The following is a 27,334-nucleotide window of genomic DNA, read 5'->3' on the forward strand; positions in this document are numbered from 1 at the left end:
GATGTCAGTTACATGCAATCAGTTTGTGATAATGTGGGAATTAACTGTGATTAAATTGGCAAAAATCACAAATCTGATGCCATCTGTTGGATCTACACAAAAATTCACATGAACTATTTTTATTCAGAGTCCAGCCAGGATCGCGTAGAGTTAAAGGATGTGATGTAGTTGCGTGTCCTGTTCCACTCACTGGTGCAAAATGACTCTGCCAACATGTTGCAATCAGTCTGTGTGTTTACCAGTGAGACAGGAATTATTTGCAAACCTCGAGCGAGTCTAAATTTAGAGACTTGCTGCTTTAGACAAGGTGACCTGCAGTTGAAAGTGGTGGCCCTGATGTTGAGGGTGTAGCGCGCCGAACCTCTCTCCAAAAGTTGAACAACAGAGGTTGCCAACCTCTTTTTACTCTAGTGCGACTGAGCCGTTAATCTTTTGTAAAGTCAAACCCAAAGAACCGTAGCGATCATCACTGGAAGATTGTAGTGTTTTCATTGTGACTCCATGAATAGGTGAACCGGACGGTAGAAACGCGTCAAATTTGGACAAGTACGGACAAAAAGTGCCTGAAATCACAGCGGCAGTGAAATTGTTAATGATCGAAGTGACATTTCTTTGTCTTTCTGTGGTTGATCTTTAAATGTTGGTCTTGTCTGGGGAAGATAATCGATCTTCTTACTTGATGGTGATTCAGTTTATTGTGTGTTTGCCTGATGTGATTAAATTTAAAAAAGTGTTCAAAATAACCGATGTGCACAAAACGTACGGTTGTTGTCGAATTGTTGGATGATCATTGTGTGTTTACACTGTTCTGTAAAATGAATGTTTTTAAAATATATTTTAAGACACTGAAAAATGAAGTCTGACTTTTGTCTTCTTGGCTACTAAAACAAAATCAGTCAGACACTAACAACAAGTGTTTCTATTATTTTTACTGTTCCCTCATGTTTGGACAGGATAGGCTAGTAGCTGACATGCAGGTGGAGTACATGTTCGCCCAGTTACATCAGTAGATATTAATTCAACACGGCACTATCAGCTGGGAGTCACACTTTCTACTACATCAACCACAATCTTTACCCTTGTGGTGTGGCAGGAATAAAACAGCAGCTAAATAAATACATTAAATAATAATATTTCTTAAAAGAGTGCTCAGTCCAGACTCATGTCTTCATCGTCGTCTTTCTTGTCTTTGGAGTCGCCGTCCTGATCAGACTTTGTCTCCGTCTCCATGGCTTTGGCAAAAGCCTCCACATCTGGAAAGAATAAAGTAGCAGAATTCAAAGCTGGAGCTTAAGTTGTCATGTAGTTAGCTGAGCAGGTTAACCTGGAAGCGATTTGTCATCCACAGTTTAAAGACCTTTTCTCCTCTAAAGTTAAAACTTCCACATTTAAAATTTTACCTGGACAGAAAATCATTTCTGTTAAACTGTGCAGATTGTTTTTAAAAAAAAAGAAAGCATTTAACATGTTTCGTTTCAAAGCTTCACACAGATGCAAACATAATTTTATTTGCTTACTACAAAATTTTAATCTGTTGCTGGTTCTTACTGCAACGTTAGTGTCGATGCATTTTAATATTGTGGCGTTAAGAAGGATTTTAAACAAGTACAGTGTTATTAAAATATAATTAAGCTGATTTTATTCAATCAAATATTTCAATGTAACAAATCACAACCTGCAGAGTCTGTCAACTAACATCAACCCAGGTGGAATATTGTTAAGCATATATAGAGTAGCATAATTTGCAAAAATTAAACTGTCAAAGTTTGGTCTAAACTTAAAACTAAACTTTTTATTAAAAATAAAATCACATGAAATTGATCTGAAATAAAGACGAAACCTACAGTGATTAATGGATATTGCTAATGTAACATTTGCCTTGGTGTACTAAGGCCCAGTTTCAGCTCCTTTGTGTTTCTTTGTTGATCAAAGGCTGATTGTTAAAGTTTTTCAAATTATCAATCACATTAGCACAGCTGCTGAACTGGTTAAAGCAGGATTAAATCAGACTAGTGATTTCGATGACAATCTTAAAACAGAATTGAAGCATTCTTGTTCCAACAAATTGAGACTGTTCCATGTGGGGACTCGACACAAAGGAAACGTCAGATTTCATATGACACTGTGTACGAACAGAAGCCGAGGTACCCGTTGAGTACATGCTGCTCAACAGGCAGCTTCATTAAATCATACGCATGAGAGAGATTTTTTTGGCACGCTCCTGCACAGAAAGGCTTTCATCTTTCATTCCAGTATTACAATTTAGGCCTTGCAGGAATGTGGCAGTTTCTATTGGGGCTGAGTGACGCACATTTCATCATTACAGGGCGAGCAGGAGGCCCCGCGCGGACGTCAGCATGCCCTCTGATTTGTTGCGACACCTAAATGGACCGACTATGCGTCTGCCATTCAGGCAGATTAAAAAAAAAAAAAAAAACTACTTCTGCATGTGTGCCCACCTGCATGGAAAAGGAAACTCAGCCTAAGAAGAATAAACTCTGAGAAAAAAAAAAAAGCTTTTAACGATATACTAAAACCCATAAAGAAGACTTCTGGACTTCACTTTTGAAGCATAAGTGTTAGTATTCTGGCCACCCTTCACTCAACGTTGATTCCTCACAGCCAGAAGTGACCATATTTGGTAGAGAAGGTGGTTTGCTAAGCCTCAAGGCTGGTTTAAATTTTTATTACTTGTTTTAAGAGTCTCACTGGTTTGGCACCACCCTCCCGAACTGACCACTTACAGTGCTAAAATCCTTCCAGAGCCCTGACGCTACATTACAAACCTACTGCTCTTAGAAATTCACAGATCCAAGCTCCAAAGCGATCTATGCAACAGAACAACCTGCTCCGTCACTAATTCACTTTAAAACACGGTCTTCCTCCCACAAAGACAGGATTTGATAAGCTCCCGTCCCCAGTACCCTTAATGTCAAGTTTGAACATCTCAGTATATCAACAAAACATGTAGATTTGCGTCCATTAGAATAGCTTCTGGCTTTTTTAACGTCTGTGTAGCACGTTGGTGAGCTGAGCTTGTTTTAAATGTGCTGTAGAAATAAACTGAATAAACAACCTGACTTGTAAATAAAAAAACTAAGCACAAGCTTATTGGATGAGCTCTGTCGCACAGCAGATAGATGACAGTATTTGTCAAAGTGAAAACAATCGAGGCCACAAACAGTGGTGAGCATGCTTTTTATGCTGTAAAGTTTTAACATCTCAACATGCGAGTCTGTGTGGATTGAAACAGGTTCGGAGCGTGCCTCAAGAGTCCACTAGGACAGCTGCACGCCGTTCTTCAAACTTTTCAGTGTTAGTGCGCTTTAAAAATGTTCCCACCTGCTGCACATTATTAAATGTTTGTTACATTTCACGGCTGACAAAATGTAATGTTGCTGTTGACCTTTAAGTTTTGCACAGCTGAAACAATCAGCTACAGTGTCTCTGCGTGAAGTGAGCCAACACTGACCTCCTTTGTTAGCAGCGTCGACAGCCTCTGCAGGCAAGCCAAACTGGTTCATTAGAGGCCCCAGCTGCCCGGACGCCAGAGCACTGCTGAACATGCTCATAGCCTGCAGAGAGACCATAAATACCAACAATAAGGACAAATGCCACTACAAGATGCTAAATGCCAACAACCTGGATCCTCTTAAACACACCGTATCTCAGTTCAGATGAAATTCCTGGAATCAAGGATAATAAAATATTTAGGTTTAGTAAGAAAATTTGAGCATTTATCAGCCTGAAACTGCTACAGGTGCAACAAATGTGGATATAATATGACACAGCATAAACCAAACACTATAATAAAAGAAGAAGAAAGCTACAGCAGTTTTAAATGACAAATGAGGAAACTGTATCACTTTGAAGGAAACAGTCAGTTCCTCTCTGTTTAAAAAAAAAAACTATACAGGACGTCCACCTGCTGAAACTGAGGTGAGCTCAGCGTGTTTTGCAGCTCCTCTGAGCTCTGAGGCAGGGACTCTCCGGAGGGCAGATAGGGCATCAACCTCTGCTGAACCTCAGGATTGGCCAGGATGGGAGCCATGATCTCAGGCGTCAGGACGCTCGCGAGGTCCACTGCGGGCAACAAACACAACATATGAGACACAAAAATCACTTTTTTCAAGCACAATTAGATGCAAGTGAATCTGTAATCTGTAATTCTGAGATTATTGGTGCTTTAGATCATGAGGTTTCTGTCTGACTTAAGGGTGATAATTCAGTCATCTGTGCCATAGCGGCATAGAAAATCTTTATTAATGGAGCTTAAACGGTCCAACAGTGGCGCTCTCAAAGCGTTTTATGATCTCAGTCATTATTGTTAATTTAGTAAAATTATGATTGAAATTAAAGTTAAAAGGGAAGCTAAAGCAGGCTGTGCTTCAGGCCGTGACTACTTTTACTTCTTTGTGTTCCTCAGTTACAAAGTCAGATAAAATCTTCGTCTGAGATGTCTAGTGACTAGTGTCTAGTGGCTGTGAGATCACGTGTATGTCGAGTCAGGTTTTGACATTATGTCTGAGGGTGGATCTGACTGATCCCTAAAGTATATTCTGCTTTACTGTCCTTATGAAGTCCACAAGAATACAGGTTTAAGGTCTGGATGCTGATTGTTGCTGTTTTTCTGAGCTTTTTGTTGAAAACAAATATGAACCAATGTGCTGGGAGTGAATCAAACAGTAAGTTAGGAAGTCATCATCTGAGAGAACCTCTGTTGGTTCATTCACCAACTAATAACCATTTAACCCCCACAGCCTATCTAAGCATTGTGCTGACCAGGACCACAGTGTACCCAGCTTCGAAAGGCCCAATAGGTGATGCTATCATGTCATTATGGACCAAACCTCTAAGGAATGTTTCCAGCACCAACCTGGGGCTAGCAATTTGTATCCAATAAAATGTCTAATGAGGGCATATTGTGCAGTTTTTCTTAACTCAATATCACACACTGTCTTTGTCCCTTTTCTTCCTGTGCCATCTTACTTTTTGTATATTAATCTGTCAGCACATCAGCAGGAAGCTGTGCCTAATGTAGCACAGCACAATGAAATTAAATCAAAACAGCGACAGCCTGCAGAATTTTCAGGGGATTCGTGCTCCTGCAGCAAACTAAATTTATTATGCAAAAATTACGCAGAATTAGCGACACTGTTGTGATCACAGTCTTAATTATTTGCCGCTTAATTAGTGAAGATTTCACTAATTAGGTCTAATTATTCATTTACTTTCAGAGTTGTTTTTTTTAAATAAATAACAACTCTCAGTTTTGAGGAGAACAAAGTTCAATTTGCCTGAAGCTTCCATCAAATCCTCACCTCCCTGGCTGCTGGCAGGTACGTTCATGGTGGCCAGGATGCTCTGCAGGTCTCTCAGCTGGATGGGCTGCGTGGGGTTGGCTGCTGCTGCCGCCACGGAGGACGCAGCAGGGGTGGAGGGGGTGGTGGCTGTTGGGGAGGCCGCTGAGGTGGCGGAGGGAGTGATGGGAGTGGTGGGAACCTGGGAGGAGCCGAGCCGACTGGCAGCAGAGGTAGAGGTTGGGGTGACGGCTGTGGACGGACTGTGGATGGAAATTTTCAGCAAAACATGTAAAATCACAATTTTTTGCTATTTTTGCACAACAGGAAAAGTACTTGTCATTTTTTGTTAGGCACATGATGAAAGACCACTCAGTTTGAACAGTTATCGGTGTTATACACCTTCTTGCCTGATAACATGCAGAATAATTCATTTAGTGTCAAAAATCACCTAATCTTACACGTGTAAATCATAAATTATGAGTTTCATAAAGCATTTTTAGACATTTTTAAACTGTTCAGATGAACATTTTACAGGAACAACAGAGGAAGAGGAGTAAGGAGATGTGGAAGTGTAGCTAAGCTTTTCCATCTATTCTCTTCTGCTCAGGACAGTTAGCTCCTCTGTGTTGTGCCATCCGCTTCGCCAGAGGTTGTTTGGTTTCCCTGATTTATAAATCATGGCAATCCTCCTGGCTCTTAACAGCGTACACTATATTACTCTGTTTGTGTCAGGGGACCTGATCCTTGGGGTGGACCAATTTTTGGTGCAGTGTGTTTTGGGGTTTGAAAGCCACAGAGATGCTGTGTTTAGAGAAAATGCGTCTCAACTGTTCCGATACTCCTGACACATATGGGATCACTAAGGGCTTTCGCTTCGGCAGCAGTGCTTCTTTCCTGGATCGCCTGGAGCTTTCTTTAGGCGCCTTCTCAGCTTTGACAAAAGTCCAGCTGGGATAATTACATGTACCCAGGGTCTTCTTCATGTGATGTTCTTCTGCCTCCCTGGCCACTGTGTCAGTGGGGATGGTGTTCGCTCTGTGTTGAAGCATCCTGATGACACCCAGTTTGTGCTCCAGTGGATGATGAGAGTCAAACCTTAAATACTGATCCGTCTGCATTGGTTTATGGTACACATCAACTTTTACATATCCCCCATTACTGATGGAAATCTCAGTATAAGAAGGCTAACCATTTTTTATATCCTCCCTGGTGAACTCGATGTGTTGGTCCACTGAGTTAATGTGATCCGTGAATTGTGGTACGTCCTTGGATTTGATTTTGATCAATGGTCTTTTATTGTAAAGCACTTTGTGATTTATATCTTTGAAAAGTGCTATATAAATAAATTTTACTTACTTTCTTTCTTACTTATCAGTGGTTGTTGATCAATGGTCATGACAATTTGCATATTAATGATCAAGGAACTGACCTCACAGCTCGTTGTTCGCCAGTGGTGCTAGTTTCAGTCATTATGCAAAGGTACTGTTTTATAAGGCTGGGAAAACCTGCAGTCAGCAGAGACTGAAGAAGTCACTTGGATGAGTGATGAAACGTTTCTCCCACTGAAAAGGCTACGTCCAGATGAACAGAATCAACTTTTTGGGATTATGGAAATAATCATATCAGTTGGAGCTCAGAGCTTCTCTGGAAGTAAACTCACGACTCATGACAAACTGACTCAGTATTCTACTAAACTCAAAGCGGGATTTAGCTTTCAGGTTGCAAGCAAAAGTAAACATGCATTCTTTTTCATGACCAGCAGGGGGCAACTTACAGTTGAAGTACCTTAGTGACTTTAATCTCAGTGTCAGAAAAGGCAAAAATGCTCAGCTTAAGGATTCAAAAGGGGAACTTGCTAATCAGTGGGTGACATCTCCATATCTATGTCCATCTTTTATATACAGTTCATGGTTAAACTGTTATTTTTAAGGTTATAGTTAACATTTGAGCTCTGTTGTACTGATGCTAAAGCTTTCTCTTTCATAGCTTCCCTTTTATTGGAACTTCTCATTTTATCTTGTTTTCCACCTCAAAAATATTCTGGAATCCTTCAATATATTTAACAGAAATGTAAATAAGACACCTCGTGGAGGAGTTGCTGGCTGCAGGAACGCTGCTGCTGCTGCTGCTGCTTCCAAGAAGGTTGGCCAAGCCCGGACCAGCCAGCGTCCCGAGACCACCTGTCAATCACACAAACAGAGCTCAGCATCTCACCGATATTTTTAATGAGATGTTTTCACGTTGTTAGCTTGTGGACTCATGAAGGTACTCACCAATCCCTCCCAGTCCAGTTGGTCCAATAAGCTGCATCAGCTGGTTGTGGCTCATGTTACCCAGAAGGCTCTGCAGGCCACCCTCACCTTTACATGCAAGCAGAGAAGACAGGTGACACCCATGAAGGTGAGACAGTTCAGCTTCTTGCCCACGACAGGTTTAAACTACGACACAGTGTGTTTGTTACCTCCGAGAGCAGACAGATCGTGTCCTCCGCTGCCGCCGCTGCCGAGAGCACCGGGCATGGGCGGGTTGTTCAGATACTCGTTCACTTTGCGGCAGTACTCGTCATCCTTATCAGTCTTTGGCTCCTGAGATCAGAAAAACAAAATGCCGGGGTTACTGAACAATAAAATTTTGAAGTGTAAAGCAGAACAAACCTTATTAATGCAATACACAAAAACAAAAGATCATGAATGTTGTTTTCTTTTTGTTTTGTTTTTATCCTTTGTATCCTCTAATTTCCTCTAAACTTCTGTCAAAGGCATCCCGGTCTGTTTAAGCAGTTCCTAAATGCGGGCGCAAACCATGGGGAAAGATAAAAGAGCAAAAAAAAATGGAGTCAACAGAGTTGTGAAAGCTACCTGTCCTATGACTTCGGCTTGAATGGGAATATCGCTCACGCTGGAAACTGAAAATCCCTTCCGAGGGAAACTTGGCCAACTACCAAAGAGTGCTGGATCTGAACCAGAAGCAGGAAGATTTGTTATCGGCTTACGTGAAAGGAAGGTGACAGAAACGGGGTGGCTTCTTATGTGTAAAAATCAGTCAAATCTGATTTTCAAATCTTTCATTTTCACTCATCTATGCGTTTATACACCTCTCTGCATTTAATCGTTAGTTATCATTAATCTCTGCCTCTCTTCCACAGCCTGTCTCTGTCCTGCCTTCCTCCCCTCACCCTCAAATGGTCATGGCAGAAGTCTGACTGTTGGGGTTTTCTCTGTATTATTGTAGGATCTATACAATATAAAGGGTGTTGAGGCAACTGTTGTTGATTGTTGTTGTGATTTGGCACTAAATAAATAAAACAGAATTTTAAAAATTGACAATTGAACTGATTTTCCATGTAATGACCCAGGGGCCAGTTATATGGACAGCACAACAGATGAACCTTAAAACATGCTGTGAAACAAAGGATTAGCAAACAGATGAGTCTGGAGCAGCTGCATACCTGCATCCAGAAGAAGAGTCTTTTGGAGCCAGCTTTAAATTTCAGCACATAGACTCGTCCGGTGGTGCACTGATTCACCCGTTTGAACTCGCAGTCATCAGGAAAGATGATCAGGTCCTAAATTGGGAAATGGAAATGATTGCTGTGATATTAAGAAATTCAAACACCAGTTAACCTCATCCGGATGGCGTTACCTACATCGTCCACGTTCCCGGTGGTCCGATCCTTCCAGCAGAAATGGATGAGGGAGTCGTCCGTCTGTTGGATGTAGACCTGACCTTTACGCTTGTCAGGCGTCACCGTGCTGCCCTTCATGGTCATCTTACCGGCACGAAACTCCACCAGGTACTTACTGGAGGAGCCACGGGATCCAGACACCATGCTGGGGAACAACGCTCCAGAGGCCATGACGATGACGATGATAAGCACTGACTGGTTTACAGCTGCTTTAGTGACCTAAATATTACAATAAAATAACATATAATTATATTATGGTCCACAATCTTATTCTCTGTGCTTATAATGAGTCAAATAATAATTTTCTCAGATTTTATGACTCTGTGATTCTTTCTTTGTAACATCTGTTTGTCTGCAGCAGATAATATGATCACAGCAGGGCAGATTACATAATATATTTGTTTTTTCTCATCTTTTTACATTTTATCCTTTTGATTAGCTATTTTGTGACTTTGCATTTAAACTAAACTCAACCTTCTCTGTTTATCACGAACATTGAGGCGATGCATCACGCTGCACAGCAACCCAGCGTCTCTGTATCGACGAGGTCTGGTCACCAACCATCTAACTCCATCTTCTTACCCAGGCTACAACAAGAAGTCTCTATAAACTTTGTTTGTACTTTAAGTGAAGCTTCACATTCAAGCGCAGCAGAAGGGAAAGCAGCTTCGCTCTCTGTTTTCTAGCATCACACTAAAAATATTAGTTCTAATCTGTCCATCATAAAATGAAAATGACACCAAACTTCAAACTCGTTCCTTTTGTGAGAGGCTTTTATATGCAAGTAGCAGCTCTATTTACTTTGAATCCTCTAAGCCCTCTTCTCCCTGTTCACAAATAACAGCACCTCAGAGGGGCTGTCTGCAGATTGTGATGTTTGCCGATGACACGATGGTCATGAGTCTGATGAGTCTGCATACAGATGTGAGTTTGAACATCTGGTTCTGTGGTGTGGTCAACACAACCAAGAGCTGAAATCACCTAAAAACTGTGGAGATGACAGTGGGGTTCAGGACTAACTAGGGGTGCAACGGATCAAAAATCTCACGGTTCGGATCGGATCACGGTTTTAAAGTCACGGATCGGATCAATTTTCGGATCAGACAAAATTCTAGCTTACTTATTTAAGTATTTTTGCCTATTAAAAACATTTTTGGATCTTTACTACTCGCCGCTTACTTATTTAAGTATTTTTGCCTATTAAAAACATTCAACTGAAGACTCATTCACGCACCTATATAAAAACAAATTAAGGTTATATGGACATTATGGACCATGCTGGGCAGCCTCTGCATCATCTCATAAACAACCAGAGGAGTCTGTTCAGTGACAGGTTGCTTCTCCCAAAGTCAAGGACCAGCAGACTTAAAAAGTCCTTTGTCCCACATGCCATCAAACTGTTTAACTCCTCGCTGAGAGGAAACAGGGGACAGAGGAGGGGAACAAGTAAGCTGTAGTGCCTTTTCACTGTGCAATAGTTTTTGTTAATATCCAACGGTGCAATAGACTCACAATACTTGAAATGTGCCCGTTCCTTGTATCCTTATTCCTATTTATTCTATTTATCCCTTTTGTATACTCTGTATTTATATATGTGTAAACATTGTATATTTCTGCTCACATTCTGCAACTTCTGTGGGTGCTGTGCTACTGGAAACTGAATTTCCCGGAGGAACCCACCCGAGAAATAAATAAAGTTTCATCTAATCTAATGTAAGCAGTGCAGGGCTGTATCTACCTTACTGTGATATAACGGGCGGTCACTCAAGCTTTCCGTTGCCCTGGAGCTCACCCATTTGTAGTTGGAGCAACAGAAGATGCCTGGGACAGTTCAGCCATAACTTTAAACTTCTCCTGCTCATACAGCTTGTGAATGATTTGTCACGATGACAACGATGGTCATAGAGTCTGATGAGTCTGCATCACAGATGTAAAGTTTTTGAACATCTGGTTCTGTGGTGGTGGTCAACACAACCAAGAGCTGAAATCACCTAAAAAACTGTGGAGATGACAGTGGGGTTCAGGACTAACCCAGTCTGTTCTCTGCACTTCCATCACTGGAGGGTTTGTATCAGACACCCAACAGTACAAGAACAGACTACAACGGTCAGTCAGATTTGTAGAAAAAAAAAAGGTGCAGACTTGCCCTCCAGTAAGGATTTATACAAATCCAGATTCAGGAAATGGGAATGCAGCATCACCGCAGACCCATCATACCACTGCACATGACCTCTTCCAACCTCCCCACTCTGGTAGGTGCTACAGATCAGTCTACACCAAAGCAAGGTTTGGAGATAGTCCTACTTCTTCATTATTCCATCCACTTTGTGTGGCGAACTGACTGCAAAAAAGCTGCAGAGCACGATGCTACCACCACCATGCTTGACAGCTGATATAGTCTGAAAGTCTCACCTTTATTCCTACAAACACACCTCTCTCATTTTTTTGATTGGCAACCTTTTCAGTCAATTTTCTGTCCTTATTCTGATTTCCATCAGGTAGGATATTTTTTTTCTCCTTATTTAAGAGTCTTTGAAATTATAAAATATTCTTGGCAATATATTATCAGCATAAATTCTCACATTTTAGAGCAGGTAAATGTTTGATAGTTCTGACTGAGACAATACCTGATAGCTAAATCAATTTGTGGGATTTGTTCTTAAGTATAATCATAGCAGCTTTATAACACACACCCTGCTCATGCACCGGATGAAACGCTGTGTAACCACGATGGAGACTAGTATTACCCAGCATTTACAATCATCGCAGACCTTCATTCTGGTCTGCATTTGAATTTTTGAAGCCTAACAGCCAATTTAATGTAAACTTGTCATTGTGTTAGAAACATTAAGGATTAACACAGCTCTGCTACATCATCGTGAGCACTGCAAATCTAACTAAGACTGTGGTTTAGATACATATTTGATAATGTAACTGGAGTTAAACCAGTGCTTCCATAATAATAACAGGGGCAGCCTCCAGCCCCTCACAGATGACTCTGCATCCTGCAGCCCGTCCTCAGCTGCGTGAGGTCGAGCCCGGGCTGTAGCTCTAAATTCACACACAGAGAAAATAAACGTGTTCCCGTGGTCCACGTTACTAAATTCAAACATTTACATGTAAAGAAATAAGATGTTTTTACTCACGCTTCTCTCCGAAATATCGTTCAGCCGCAGAAAGGTCGGGCTCGGCGTCGGCAACTGTGATTGGCTGAGCGGTGCCGGTGCTTCGCTGTGATTGGTCGAAGCATGTGTCAATAAGGTGGGCTTTAAATCCGCTGCGCATGTTCGGTAGAGATAACACGAGCCGCTCGTTTTACGCATCAAACCTGCAGGTTTGGAGATTTTCATACGTTTACTGAGCAAAACCATTTTCCAGTTACAGTCTGATGAATCGACAAAGATCTTGTGGAATAAACTCACTCTAAAAGCAGGAAAAAGATGTTAAAGGAAAGTATTTTAGTCTGTGAGTGATTAGAGCTCCATGCTATAACTTCCACTTCGGCCTATAGTGAACCTAAGGTGCGCAGATCCCATCAAACCAGAGCTGGGAGGTCAGAAACTCTCACATATCCAGCTTTAAAATAAAATGCAGGCTTCAGGTTTGGCATTTAGCAAGTGGATGACAATAATATTATTCGGATGCAACTTTGCCAACTGCCTCTGAGTAAATCTTGAGAGGATAAAAGGAAGATGAAGGCTGTAATTATGGTCTCACCTGATAGTCTTCTTGCACATCTGTAATTATGATTATTAATAATATTATTATTAATATGAAGGCAACAAGTTCAGCTGCAGCTCTGTTTTGACACTCAAATTCACTTCACACCATCTTTGCCTTTGTGTGAAATAAAAAAATAAATAGCTTTCTGTGACTTTGTGGTGAAGTCCAACTTTTAGGCATAGGGTCAGCATTAAGAAGCAGGTGAACTCGCACTTCGCCCAGTTTCTTCACATTAATGGGCTAAAAGCCAGAAGCCAGAAAAGTAAATATGGGACAGGATAAAACAGAAATTAGCTGCAAAGTTTTGAACCACTTAAGAATAATCACCTTTGCATTTCATTGCTTTAATATTACACACAGCACATAGGAGCCTGTATCACTGGCTCATGTGAGCAGCCCCACCGTGTGCATTATTGTTTAATAAAGCTGGTGTGCTACAAATGTTAGTTTTCATGATGCAATAAATGTGTAAAACTGTTTCTTTTGTCCCTAAATACTTAAAGATTCACATTTTTTGGCACTGCACAGCACCACAATAAATGGTGGGTTTAAAAAAAATGTATTGACTCATCTGTCTAGGAATTTGAAATTTTTAAACACAGCCCAGAGGTCTCAGAGGCTCAAAATTAAATGTTTTTTTCTTCTTTCAGCTGCTTCCTTTACGGGTCACCGGAGCGGATCATCTGCCTCGATCTCACCTTATTTGTAGCGTCCTCCCACGTTGCATCAACCCTCTGAATTCCTCCTTCACTACATCCACTAATCTTCTCTGAGGTCTTCCTGTCTACCAGCTCCATATTCAGCATTCTTTGTTTAGTATACCCACCATGCCTCCTCTGCACATGTCCAAACCATCTCTAACTTTGTCTCCAAACTGCTCGACCTGAACTGTCCCTCTGATGTTCTCATTTCTAATCCTGTCCACTCTCCCAGTGCAAATCTTAATCTCTTCAGGTCTGCCTCCAGTCTTTTATCACTACCATCTTGTAAACCTTCCCTTTCACGCTATCCCTCTGTCACAACCCATGTGGTCCACCCTTCCTGCACTCATTTCTTCACCGTTCATGTACTGTCTGTTGCTTTGGATGGTTGACCTAGGTATTTAAACTCACCTACCTTCCCAACTCTGCTCCTTGCAGTATTCTATTTTTGCTTCTGCTGATGTTTATTCCTCTTCTCTATAAAGCATCCATAGCTCTCCAGGGTCTCTCCCACCTGCTTGCTACTCTTACTACAGATCACAGCATCATCTACCAACATCAATACCAGTACACTTCTTTTCCATTATTATGTACACAACTAAAAATGACCTAAAAATGAAAAGATAAAAATGAAAAGTAGTGTTGTGTGGTGGTTATGAGAAAAAAAAACATCTAGAGAGAATAACCAGATTTTCCAACAAGGATTTTGTAGTCCATAATTTATTTCTTAAATATGCTTTGTATGCATACGGCTGTGTGGATACCAGTATGAAGAGGAAAGGAAACAACAGATCGACAAACATACAATGTAAACATTTTCAAATAGAGGCTCGAAAAAGAGACAGCGGGGGATAAAACAAGATTGGATCAGATCGATCCTGCAGCTCTGAGCAGCTGCAGGAGTCACAAAGTGCTTTGAATTCAGAGTAAAGACACGAGCAGCAGCAGAGGGGAAGACATGATGTGGGATATCTCACCGTACATATGTGCACAGGACAGTGAGCATTTGAAATGTGCAGTTTAATGCAACACTAGTGCTTAGAAACAAAAAGAAACTACTGTGAGCATTTTACTACCAGCACACAATATTCATTACCTGCTGCCTCTGTAGTGTCTCCAGCACACAGGCTGCTAGCTAAAGAGTGTTTTATTTCACATTTCAGGAGGGTAGACTAGAAGGATCAGTTTGCATAGGTTCATGATGCCAACAGCATCCCATCTTATTTGCTTTTAACTGTGTCTGAAAGCACGGCTCCGATTGGTGATTTAAAAAAAAAAAAAAAAAGCCTTCAAAGTGTTACTCAGCCACGTGAAAAAGGCGTCAAAATGATGCAGCTTTGTCTTTAAGGGGACAGATTATGCTCATTCCCAGCTTCCTGTTTTCTTTCTTGGACTCTAGTAGAGTAGCTTTGCATGACTCACAGTTCATAATAATCCCATCTTACACATGGCCCATTCAGTTCACTCTGTGTTTAAATCACAGAAAACATAAAAGACATATACAGCAACAGGGACGTCACCCAGTGTTGAATGAAGTCCTGCTATGAAGCCTCGAGTTGAACATTTTCATTACTTTAGTGTTTTGAAATCAGGTGTGAGGAACGAGACGCAGCTCTGACTATCGATTACATGACCATAAGTTACCAAAATGACTTAATGCTTTATTAAACATGATCTGAATCTAGTACATGACTCTATAAACACACCAGCAAACTGTTTACTGAGTAAGCGAGGATTCAGGTCGCCCTCTGGTGGCCATTAAAAAGACTACAGGGTTTAAATACAAAGCCACAGCTATCTTTTATACTTTCTACATCTGAACGAAGTGTTTATCTCAGAACTACTGTTCTTCTGATTGGCTGCTCCTTGCAGGTGGGTGGGGCCTTAGTGCCTAGTGCCATAGCTGTTGACCAAATTAGGGATATCCACTCTTACTAGCATCACACAAGTGAAGAGTAGGAAAAAAAAAAAGTCTGAAAATGAGTGTTTATAGCAGTCTGAACTTTTGGCTCACAGGGATCATTGTACAAACAAAGGGCACAATACAGTCACTTTAAAGCCGAGGTGTTCAAACTATGGAGTGAACCTTTCATGGTGGAGCAGTGAGATAGATGTCTCTACTCTTTCTCTCAGGCCAATGTGAACACATGGCTGTAATTTTTTTTTTTTTTTTTTTTACATTTTTAGTGTTAGTTTAACTTATATTTCCAGAGGATATCATTATGTAAATATCCAACAATCCATTCAGAACAAAGGATGTCCTCTATCACTGCAGAACTTGCCTGAGAATTTTTACATTATCTACAGTATTAAAGTATCCCTGTCGCAGTGGCCTGCACGTCCATGGGTACAACCCTCCAAAAAACCTTGGAATAACTAATTTGGCGTAGTTTTTGATGGCGGGCGTTTGCTAAAAATTAAAAAAAAGAAAAGAAAAAGAAAACAGGACTCAAGCTGTAGTTGAAAGCTTATTAACCATTTTCATGGAAACATCATCATACGTGTTTACGGTCCTATAAGCTCCAAAGTGAAGTTAGAGCAGAAAATCAGTGTGTTCATTATTATAAGTATTACCTATGATGTTTAATATTGTTTGGCAGCACGGAGGCTCAGAGCATTATTAAAAATATGTATTTAATGCAGTGTTTACACTTGGTTTTAAAAAGCCACTCTGGAAATTGGATCACAAGTGAACAGTCAAGACTCATCACAGTGTTGCCTCCATGGATCGAACCACATGTGCTCAGACTTCCTTACAATCTGCGTTACCTCCATTAGAAGGTCAAAGTGCCCCAAGTATTCACCTGTCTGTCATCAGTCAAGAGTCTGGAGAGTCCAGATGTAGAGACTGGCAGGCAAAGTTTTAAAAATGGTGCACAAAACAAAAAGAAAAACCACCACGTCCTGGCTTGATGGTTTATAAGAGATGAAAGTAGCCACTCTGATGTCATGCAGCTGTTATAGAAACCTCAACATCAGCGTTTTAGCCGCCACGATATCTGGATGAGAGGGTCGAGTGATGAGTGATGAGTTAAGGGTAGCAAGCTTTGTCAGAAAGTTGCATACATTAACTGCAAGAGACGCATATCTGCAAACTAGAGCTGAATGGCGCACAAATAAAAATAAAGAAAATAAGGAACACAGACTTATAGGATTGTTTGAACAATTAACAGCACAGCAAACTGCATAATTTGTCAGATAATCTAACTAAAAATGCTCCAACAGCCTGTAGTGACACCTGCCAAACGAATTTATCCCCAACTTTTAGCCTCGCTAGCATCGAAAGTTTAAAAGATAAAAATAAAATAAGAGGGGATCAAAGAAAGAAGCTGTAAACACGCTTATTAATGATGTAAAGTTGGGCATTTTATCATGGGAGCCTGTGGGGACTGAGTCGCTTTTGGAGCCAGTCTCAAGTTGTTATTAGAGGGGCTGCAGTTTTTGGCACTTTGCGCTCTGGGACTGAAAATGAGGCCAACGCAGAGACGCCAAAAAAAACTCTTAATTCCTCAAGTGGAACTAAAGCTTCAGCTATGGAGACAACTTGTTTACAGCTCGTTATAGAAAAAGTGCTGTCAGTACATGTGGACAGTTGTGCTTCATAACAACAACTAGATGCAGGTGAGATGTAAGGCTGGGGGCGTGGCTGCTGTGACAGGTGTGTAGACAAAGGCAGGAGCAGCCTCACCTCACCCAAGTCACTGAGCTGGACCTTATCACTGTGTTTCTGCTATTTTGGAACATTTTAATAGAATTATCAGATAAAAGTAGGGTAGATGCAAAGGCAGAGAAAACCCTCATTAACTTCTAATGCACACCCAGAAATTAGTGAGATATACAGGCCTGAAATATTACAGAAACCACCCAGAAAAAGTCCAGAAACCAGTGGGTGGTGTCACAGTAGCTAGCTCCAACTTTATTGTTCACAGTGCCTCCCAGACCACACTGAGAGATGGTTTGATTGATCATATCAGTGGCTTATATATTCGTATTTAATGCGGTGTATTTGGACCTGACACATTTTAAAACCAAGTGTAAACGGGGTCTGACACTCTGTCCGTTCACCCACAGATATTAACTGTGCATTGTGAACATTTTCACAGTGTGTGAGCGGTGAAGGAGCCAGGGAGGCGGCCACAGTGTCAGACTTTTGAAAACGTCTCGTCTCTGCATCCCTTTGCCTTAAAGGTTTATATAGATGCTTTTATTCTCAGTGCAGAAAAAGTTTTTTGTATGGCTTTAACTTGTGGAAATTATGATGTTGGTGAGCATGCATGCACCAGTTATTATACACATTACGTATGTTACAGCGGAGAACAATATACTGTACCAACGTATCTGTTTACTGAGGCAGTAAACGTGGTTATAAGCAGCTTTCATTTCTACTATAAGTCTCTATTCACAGAAACACTTTGTGACATTTTCTTTGACGTTAAGTGCTAACTAAAACAGACATCTAATTTCCAAATAGGTTATATAAAAGTAGCAGATGCGATTAAATAACCCCTGATATTTGAATGCAGCTTGACAGAAGTGCGTTGAACATCTACAGGTGAGATTATGGTACCTGAGTACCTGAACTAAAACTGAAAATATTTCCTTTGCATCCTCCACCAGGTAGCTCACCACGCCCCAGATCACACTGGTGGCTGCTTTTAAACCCTTGGATGAATGAATGGTGAGTAACATACATGTTTAGGGCATATAAAGAAGATGTTTGATGTTTACAGGAAGTAAACTCTACAGTTCTCCTTAATGTTACACATCTCCTGCAGACAAAGGTCACAGTCAGCTGGAGATGATCTGATAACCTGTTTGAAATCAACTTTCATCGATCCTAACAAAGACAGTACCAGCGAGCGTCTGGCTGTCACGAATCACAGAGAAACAAAATGAAACCTATCAAAGAGAAGATTTTTTGTTTTAAACACCAAACACCTCCTGTGTCAATAAATGTTGGGACAGTCAGTGAAGTTCCTGTCAAAGTATCCACCTGTGTACAGCCAGTCCTCGGCTCCTGTGTGAGGGTTTGTTCCCATCTGGAACCACCTGAGGAGGCAGACAACAAGCCATATCTGTTTTTAATAACATGGTTATGAAAAATGCTACACAGCATGAGCAATTAGTGTATTGGGGACACATTAAAGGAAGTTTCCACACATTACAAATTAGAATTTGAATGCAAATTTGGTCAATCTTCCTTTTAAAGTCATCTTCACTTGCTTATTATTGTTTTATTTTTCTTCAGTCTTTATTTAACCTGTAAATGTCAACAAAGCAGATCATTGCAGGTCTAAAACTAATTGTAGCATAAACAGACTTTGGTGTTTACTACACCAAATGTGAATCTGATATAAATGTGAAGACACCAAGAAAAACAATCTGTGGAGCAAACAATACCAACACAATCAACTGCTAAAATATGGAGAGATAATACTTTGTTTCCTTTTACACAGTGCACAATATGCACTCTGAAAGAAATCATATGATCATCTTTCTGGTAGTTCTGCTTGTTCCAACTAGCTCCATTTCAAAACGCTCCAGTTTCTCTGAAATAATATCCAATATTGATTTCCCAAATTACCATGGCGTTGGCTAAATTCACTCCTTCTGAGCATTTAGGGAAAATATTTCAAACTTAAGTAAAGAGAAGGGAGGTGCATTTCTGGAGTGATTAATTGTTTGGCCAGGACAGTCATTCACTGAGTCATCTGCAAACTGTTAGCTTATTTTAATTAGATTTGTCAATCTGACAGAATCTTTCAGTAATTAAAAGTTTAGTTTTTTAGCGATTTAAAATTTTTATGAACTTTATACACAATCCCAGCATTAACTGGAACAATAAACTGAAGCTGCTACATGTTAGCTATGTGCTTCAATCAGGTAAATGGATGTCACCCACTTTATTAATTTCTGCATTATAAAGTCCTGACTCCAATAAATAAAAGCTCTATGGTTCAAATGGGTTCCAAACTAACGTCTATTTTCTAACATCTAGCTAGTTTTTTCCATCTGTAAAATATATCATATATATGAAATTTTTGGAGGTAGATGAATTTACACAGTTTGGACATTACAAAATAACAAAGAGTGATTTTACAAGTGGCCTCTCTCTTCATGTTGAACCTCTGCTCACTGTGTTTCATGCTAGAGGTAAAGTAAATCTGATTTGGTCTGATAATACTGACATATTCTCAAACATGAGATTGTCATGTTAAAAGTGTATGAAATTATAAAATTGGTCTATAAAAAAAAACAAAAAAACCCCAAATCTCTTTAAATCCTCAGAAAGTTTCACCTGGTTGACCACTCCTCCTCGTCCTTGGATCGTTCCCTGCGTGCAGCTCTCTGTTTCTCCTCTAAACGCTCTTTCTCAGAACTCGCCAAATCTATAAACACACAAAGACAAAAGAAACTCTTTTAGACCAGGTCAGACTGAAACGATAACTCTACTCCACCTTTGGCCACTGTGTTTGTATAAACTAGGAGGCTGATAATTTTGTAATCTTTCCCTACATGGTCTTTTTAACATATTAGGCCTGGGTGGTATGACCAAAGATTCTAGCAGTTTTATAGTATACCATCATATTATTATTAGTTTTACTTTTGTGTAAATGGGCCTTTATATTGACTCATTCTTTTGTCAGGCATCTTTAGAATGAAACATATTTTTGAAGTCACCATAAAGAAGAAATAAACCCTAAACAAAAAAAAGCTCTTTTAGAGAAAAAATACAGTAACTACTTGAAGAACTACTTGAGATGTCATGCCACTTATTTGTTTAAAAATAAGCTCTACTGTTTCCACAGAGGAGCTGTGAACCTGAAACAAACTCCATTCTGTTTCAGAGTCTTATGACAGAGCTGATCATGAAAGCAAAGCTGTAACATTTTCTAGTTGATCCATGTTCATTTATTGCCACGAATTCTGAGTATTGACCAAAATAATGAGATGGTGGATAAAAGCAGTAGAAAAGAGCTTCCTCTGTAGGGTGTCTGGGCTCTCCCTTAGAAAGCGGGCCAAGAGCTCAGAGTCAAGCTGCTCCACATCTAAAGGAGTCAGTTGATGTGGTTTGGCCATCTGATTAGGATGCCTCCTTGTTAAGGTGTTTCAGGCATGTCCAACTGGGAGGAGGTCCTGCAGCAGACCCAGGACATGCTGGAGAGTTCTGCTTTCTCTGTTGGGTTGGGGATGCTTCAGTGTCCCTCCTTCAACAGGCTGGATGAGGTGGCTGACACATCACGAAAAGTTTACTGCTCAACACTATTTTTTTACTAGAAATACCTGTATAAATACACCTGTAGTGTTGATGGAGGTTACCAGGCTTATCCACTATGCTCATCTCAGAGAATTTTACTCAGATCACAAAAAATATGTTTAGGACCAACAAATTTAAAGGTATGTTATGGCTAAGGGGTAACCTGGATAAAGTCACACAGGACATGCCAGTCATAACAAACACTGGGTGAGATGAATCTGATTCTCAGAATCTGCTAACTCATTCCTGCTTGTCATTTTATCACCTGTTAAGCTCACTGTAGACCAAAATGACCCTCAGGGCACCAGGAATTATCCCGGTGCACTTGACGGGCCCCTATTCCACAGTTTTAGAGGCTCATAGTGTCCTGGTCACTAAAAAGTACACATGTACAGTTTCAGCTGTTCTCTTTTCCCTCGTGTTCATGTTAGGTTGACGTTACCTGTGTCTCCATTCTCCATCGCTCTGATGTCAGGCCTCAGCCGGCAGTCTGTTGGTGACAGTAGTCTCTCCATGCTGGGCTCCAGCTCGTTTAGTGTTATGGCAAAGCTGGTGAAGTTATACATCTATAAAAAGGGAGAAACGGCTTTGTTTACAAAGTGCTACATTTGATTATTTAACAAATTTTAAGTAATACTCTGCTTCAAGAGCACATTTTTATTCTTGACCTTGACCTTAAGTGCAGCTCTGAGTCAGTCACAGATAATCAAAATATAGGTATTTTTTTTTATCCAATACTTTACATGAACTGGTCCAGTGACAACTGAACAACATCACCTCACTTTTCCAGATGTCCATCTTTTATATTATCTACATGAATGAAATACCAACTAGGGGCGGTAACTATTTTCAAACATTCAAGAAAAATGAATTAAAAAAATATGTTCTAGTATTTGGGCCAATTTTTTTGTCCCAATACATATAGATTTTATTATCATTTTTAATGGCACCTAGCAGAATGTTATGTGCTCCTATTGCCACAATGTGTTTCAAAAGTTATACAAAAATGGAAAATAAAATATGAAATAACATTTGGTGTGAACTCCATGAGGTAAAGCTAGCATGTCACACGTCTTCCACAGTTATACATATGTGAGAGCAGTTTGGGTGGTCATTCCATAGGAAAAATATCACCAAGGTCTCCCACCTGACACCCAAGACCCTCAGAATGAGCCGTGCATCTGTACAATACCTTCAGCATAACCTCTACGTCACAGGTACATCGTAATGGCAAACTCTTATGAAACCCAACATTGTAACTTGCACAGTAACCTGACATGTGCTTCCCTACAGGTCACCAGTGTAGGAGGTAGAGTGACACCTCTCACATGCTGAAGTGTCCTTGGGCTAGGTAGTTGTGTGTGAATTTTAAAAAGCACTTAGGCTAAGATAAAAGCACTGAATCAGTGTGACTCGGTGAATGAGACCTGTAGAAACTGCTTTGAGTGCTCAACTGAGTAGAAAGGCTGTTTATATGAACCAGTCCATTTACTGTGACTGGCCCCCTGTTTCACCTATTTACATCGACTACCACTTTCAACCACCTCGACCATTTTCTCTCTAGACCAGAAATGGTTGAGGAATCATGGTAATGTGAAGCACACATGGTAGGGCATATCTAAGCAGAACTGCTTTTTCTGTCTGTTCAGACAGCAGTACTTTTCCTGAATGCTTTTTGCTACTGTGATACACCAAATACCCCCATAAAGCTCGTCTTCTCTTCTTTTCAAAACCATTTGAATTTTGTCTATAACACAAATAGTAAGGGAGTTATGGCCATTTAAAGAGCGGTTGTAAAATGGGCCCTCTGCTCGGTTCAATGGTGAAAAAGACTCAAGTCATCTCATTTTTTCCAGGATTTTTAAACCCTCAAAAGAGGCATGAAATCTTCAGGACTGAAAAGCAGATTTAAGCTCTGTTACAAATGATCATGAGATCAATGAAGTGCTTCCCTTTAAAGCTTAGTAAAGTTACACTTTGGGCACTCTTTGTGCAAAAAGACGAGCAACGTGAAGCAGGAAATTTCAAAGAAAGCACCATGTGATTGTATAATTTTGCATGGCCTCATTAAATATACTAAAGCAAGCTCATTATGAGGGTGTGAGGTAGGAATTTTTATTATAATATGGCTGATTTTATACAGTCAAATACTTTCCAGTGATAACTGAACAATATTTCTGCAGGAAATGTCCAACTCCATCACCGACCTGTGCTGAGTGAGCGGGCCGAGGTGTTATCCTCCACAGTAAGGCACTTCCTGGTATCACAGTCACAGTCTCTTGAACTTCTGGCATCTCATCTGCCTCCTCTGCTTCACAGCTACGCTCCTACACACACAGAAACAGACACACAGCCAGTTAAACAACCCCGTCTAACGAGTTTGGGTTTACATTACAAACAGTTCATGTGCAAACGGGTGATTCACAGAACTACGGTCGCCACAAATTCAACACGTCTCTCAAGCAACGATGCATGTCATTGCAAGACATCATGGATCAGTGCTGGCAATGATCTAATCAACACTACACTCTCAACATAACTAGACAACAGCAGCAGCACACTACAGATATCAATACACTTTCACCTTACCTTCTACTAAAGCCACTGCATGTTATTGTGAAAGGAAAAGATGCCGTTTGAGAGAAGAATTTCAGAGTTGTCAGAAAAAGTCACACATCAAACATGTTAAAGAGAAACGTGAGAGCAAACTCAGAGGCATTTCATCTCAGGTTTCAGTAAAAGCAGAAACACCTGTCGGCTGATCCTCACCTGTCTCAGCTTCTTTGACTCGCCCCCGCTCTTCTTCTCCGACTTCTTGTACGCTTCGTAAACCTTGGGGTCCACGCTGTACATGCACTCTGTCCATTTCCCATAGATAACTCGCCGCTTCTTCTTACTGTTTCAACAACAACAAACTCCATTTAGAGAAAACCAACACAACTAAAATTCACAGACAGTGATGACGTGGTTACGTTCTTACCTTTTATCTTGGATATGACCTTCTACTTTGTGCAGTTCCTTTCCAAACATCCCACAGGGTTTGAAGTTTAGGACACACTTATCACCCGTCCTGAAAAATTAAAGGCAAAATTATTGTTCAATAAATATCAGTGTTTCAACAAAAAGCTGTAAGTTTTCAATAAAAGTTTCCGTTACCTGTGGTTGACTATCTCTACAGTTCCATACTGTTCAATCCAGAGTTTTCCCAGGATGATGTTATGCACACAGCACATTGGATTCGTCCACGTGTAAGCTTCTTTATGTCTGTCACGAAATGACAACATCTTAAACGAACAGTTCGACATTTTCGAAATATTAATAAAAACTGCAGCACTCACAATTACGTATATAATGTGTTTAATATAACACAGCAGTGAGAAAAAAAAATAAGATAATAATATGAATCAGCCCGTGGCTTTCCCCTGCCGTGCTATATCAAATACATGAAATACAAAACTGTCAGTGCTGAAGTTAAGTATTACGCGAGTTAAGCATGCTCTGTTTTTTTTTTCTAAAATGACATATACATGTGAGAAGATTTTCACACAATTTGTGAAGTTAGCTTTTTACTCAACAACCCAAAAGAAGTGGGAAATAACCAGTAAAGCTTATTTTTCAGCAGGGAATATATTAATAAAACCCACATTTTATCTGTCAAACACTCAGCTTATTACATTTCATTGAACTAATAACTCTGCTGAATACAAGCTTAAGGAAGACAGATTTTTATATCAATGGTTCATCAATTCACATCTAAATATAATTTAGAAGTCTCAAAATACAACTGTTCTTAATTAAATACACTTACTGCTCATCCATAACAATAACTCTGAAGATTTTGTTAACCCATTAGATGCCAACTGAATCTTAATCAACTGAAACCTCAGTTTCATATGATCGCCACCTTCTTTGTAAATCTCCTTTTCGTCAGTGTACATAAGTTTAACTACATTATTTTATCCCTGAGATAAGTCAACATAAAAAAAGAAGCGCAAGTTTAACAATATGTATCAGTTTCTGTACGTGAAAAAAGAAATCCTGGCGCAATAAATAAAATAAAAATTACATGAAAAGTTCTGGCCTGTCATTACCCAGACTGTTCTGTAATTCTAGTTTTTATTAATTCCCTGTGGACCCACTCTAAAAAAAAAAGTGGGAAATTTCTATATTAGTTCATTTTAATTGTTTATCTATTACTTAATTATGCTGTCGTAGTACGAATAACCACAAGGAAGGTCCTTGTGAGTAGGAAAAGGTGTAAAACTGAAAATGTAAAAAAAACTGTGATCTGAAAACCTCACAGAGAAAGCATCTTCAACGTCACAAACATCCAATAATTAACTGGACTGAAGTTAGGGGAAAATTGGGGAAAATTGCTCTGTGTGTCAAACGTCAACAGAGTCAGTTTACAGCACTCATGTTCAATCTGATAATACTGTGTGTAGATAAATTCCATGTATCAGCACATCTAAAGCTCTCTAGTTAACATAATTTCTTGCTTGTTCAGTCCATAAGTTAAATCCGGATCATTTGAGGTTTTGTTTATAGTTTTGATGAGTTAATTAGAACCAAGTCCAGAGGAACTTTGAGAGCTTTGAGCAGACCCAGATTAGTCGTTTAACCCTTTCACATTACTACGCTAATCTAACCAGCTGCTGCTTGCGGCTTCTTCAACGTGAATGAACATGAGGTCATCCAAAGTTCAACATTATGAAAGTTTAATAATGCAGCTAAAAGCCTAGCACCAGCAGAAAAGTGGGTGAGCGTGCAGAACGCTAGATCAATAACTGCAGGGAAATCTCACTTTAGTAACTCCAGCGTCATGGTGCCTTTAGGTTCAGCCTCCACACTTTTGCCCCAGAACTTGAGTTTTGGGTAGATAGAGCCATGAAACTCAAATTCTTTCTTCAGCGACTCGGCGTGGAAGGCACTGATGGGAGGGTGGTGGCTCACCTGCTCCGAGATCAATCTGTAGCCTTCGTCCTCCCTTAAAAAAGATGATTTGAAATAACTGGATGACCTGAAGTATCATCGTAAAGGCATAACGAAGCTTCAACCCATCCTCTCCAATACCTTGTGAGTTCATAGGTCTCCCCCAGTAAAGGATTGAAAGGCTTTCCAGTCCTCTCCCATTGAGATGCTACAGCCGAAACAGCAAATGCAGCAACAACCTGTCACAGAGACGTAACATGAATCAGAGCCGGGCTGCAGCCACTGACAGCAAGTGAAAAGTCATTTTTCAAGCAAAAATAAGAAAACAATCCCTTATTCCTGCTTTTCTGGTGTTTATTTTGGGTTTATTTTTGGTTCATGCACTTAAAAAAAAAAAAAGAGCTTTAAACAGTTCATTATTTCCCCTAGCAATGTTCAGAGGAAATGTATTTCTGGGAGAAATTTAAATACACTGACAGTATTTTTAAAACATCACAACATCACGTGTGTGTGTTGCCTCTACCTGCATGCGGTCTATGGAGTCTGATAAACTGCAGGCTTTGTGGATGAGGTGAGTGTGCTCCATGTACTCTGAGATTCTCTGGAGAAAGCTGAGCGGTTCGTTAAACACGACCGGCATTGCTATTTTGGACAGCTCCTGTGGCAGCACAACAAAAACAATCAATCACTCTCATTCAGAAAAATAACTACAACAAAAAGGTGACAAAGACTCAAAGGCTGACAGAAACTACCTCACTTCAAACAACTTATGCAACACATTACTTAACTTACAACAAACATTCACTGGTTTTAAAAAGCAGGAGTAACAATAGCACAACATTCACATTTACAGTTCAGATGTTCATTTATCTATTTTGGTTATTTTGAAATGACTTCCAGAAGCAAATGTAGAGACAAGTTCAGTCATGAGTGATTTTGTAACAGAGAGATTAAGTAACCAAAAGCACTCAGTTATTCAAAGTTGACCTGTTATGCTTTCACCTTGCTGTCTGCAAATATGTAAATTTCCCTAATATGGTCATCGCAGCTCGAGTGTGACCACAAAAGCTCTGTCCACACGGTTACAAGGAGCATTCAATCAGAAGACAGTTGGATTAGAGGGATGGGATAAGACAAATACGGATTATTTCTAACCTAATTGTGCAAAGCAGCTCTACTATAGTCCAAGAATAAAAATGTGAAGCTGGAAATGAGCAGAATAGGAAAATATAATCACTCCAATCTTAAATATGATCAACCTATCTCTAATAATCGGCTATGTACTGCAGGCCTTCAAGCTGGCTGTAGTTAAACCTTTACTTAAAAAGCCATCTCTAGACCCAGCTATCTTAGCTAATTATAGGCCAATCTCCAACCTTCCTTTCATATCAAACATCCTTGAAAGAGTAGTTGTCAAACAGCTAACAGATCATCTGCAGAGGAATGGCTTATTTGAAGAGTTTCAGTCAGGTTTCAGAGCTCATCACAGCACAGAAACAGCTTTAGTGAAGGTTACAAATGATCTTCTTATGGCCTCTGACAGTGGACTCATCTCTGTGCTTGTCCTGCTAGACCTCAGTGCTGCGTTCGATACTGTTGACCATAATATTCTATTAGAGTGGTTTGTATCATATCTATCTAATAGACTCCAATTTGTTCATGTAAATGGAGAGTCCTCTTCACACACTAAGGTCAATTATGGTGTTCCACGGGGTTCAGTGCTAGGACTAAT

The 27,334-nt window shown here is 40.1% G+C and overlaps 2 protein-coding genes and 1 long non-coding RNA gene across 4 annotated transcripts in view; 1 reads left to right on the forward strand and 2 right to left on the reverse strand.

The window, feature by feature from the left end:
* Positions 1 to 920: 920 nt before the first annotated feature.
* Positions 921 to 12,223, reverse strand: LOC116317186 (proteasomal ubiquitin receptor ADRM1-like). Its single transcript, XM_031735875.2, has 10 exons — positions 12,135 to 12,223; positions 8,950 to 9,207; positions 8,752 to 8,868; positions 7,765 to 7,888; positions 7,577 to 7,663; positions 7,387 to 7,483; positions 5,322 to 5,563; positions 3,926 to 4,083; positions 3,473 to 3,575; positions 921 to 1,253 (listed from the first exon to the last, which is right to left on the reverse strand). The coding sequence occupies exons 2-10, from the start codon at positions 9,157 to 9,159 to the stop codon at positions 1,150 to 1,152; spliced, it is 1,242 nt and encodes a 413-aa protein (XP_031591735.1). The 5' UTR covers positions 9,160 to 9,207; positions 12,135 to 12,223; the 3' UTR covers positions 921 to 1,149.
* On the forward strand, positions 11,027 to 16,918 carry LOC120435166. Its single transcript, XR_005609562.1, has 2 exons — positions 11,027 to 11,240; positions 13,362 to 16,918. It is a non-coding gene; the product is annotated as an uncharacterized LOC120435166 (long non-coding RNA).
* The window catches only part of LOC116317177 (oxysterol-binding protein-related protein 2-like), a 28,654-nt gene continuing 16,002 nt past the window's right edge, over positions 14,683 to 27,334 (reverse strand). For both annotated transcript variants that reach the window (XM_039604199.1, XM_031735864.2), the window contains exons 5-14: positions 26,126 to 26,260; positions 25,744 to 25,841; positions 25,475 to 25,657; positions 23,827 to 23,934; positions 23,651 to 23,740; positions 23,440 to 23,566; positions 22,878 to 22,997; positions 21,113 to 21,236; positions 19,711 to 19,801; positions 14,683 to 18,461 (exon numbers count right to left, since the gene is read on the reverse strand). In XM_039604199.1, the coding sequence (XP_039460133.1) occupies positions 18,359 to 18,461; positions 19,711 to 19,801; positions 21,113 to 21,236; positions 22,878 to 22,997; positions 23,440 to 23,566; positions 23,651 to 23,740; positions 23,827 to 23,934; positions 25,475 to 25,657; positions 25,744 to 25,841; positions 26,126 to 26,260 (1,179 nt within the window). In that variant the 3' untranslated portion in view covers positions 14,683 to 18,358. The remainder of the gene's footprint in view (positions 18,462 to 19,710; positions 19,802 to 21,112; positions 21,237 to 22,877; positions 22,998 to 23,439; positions 23,567 to 23,650; positions 23,741 to 23,826; positions 23,935 to 25,474; positions 25,658 to 25,743; positions 25,842 to 26,125; positions 26,261 to 27,334) is intronic.

The sequence above is a fragment of the Oreochromis aureus genome, linkage group 20, assembly GCF_013358895.1.
Source record: "Oreochromis aureus strain Israel breed Guangdong linkage group 20, ZZ_aureus, whole genome shotgun sequence".
Classification (NCBI taxonomy): domain Eukaryota; kingdom Metazoa; phylum Chordata; class Actinopteri; order Cichliformes; family Cichlidae; genus Oreochromis; species Oreochromis aureus.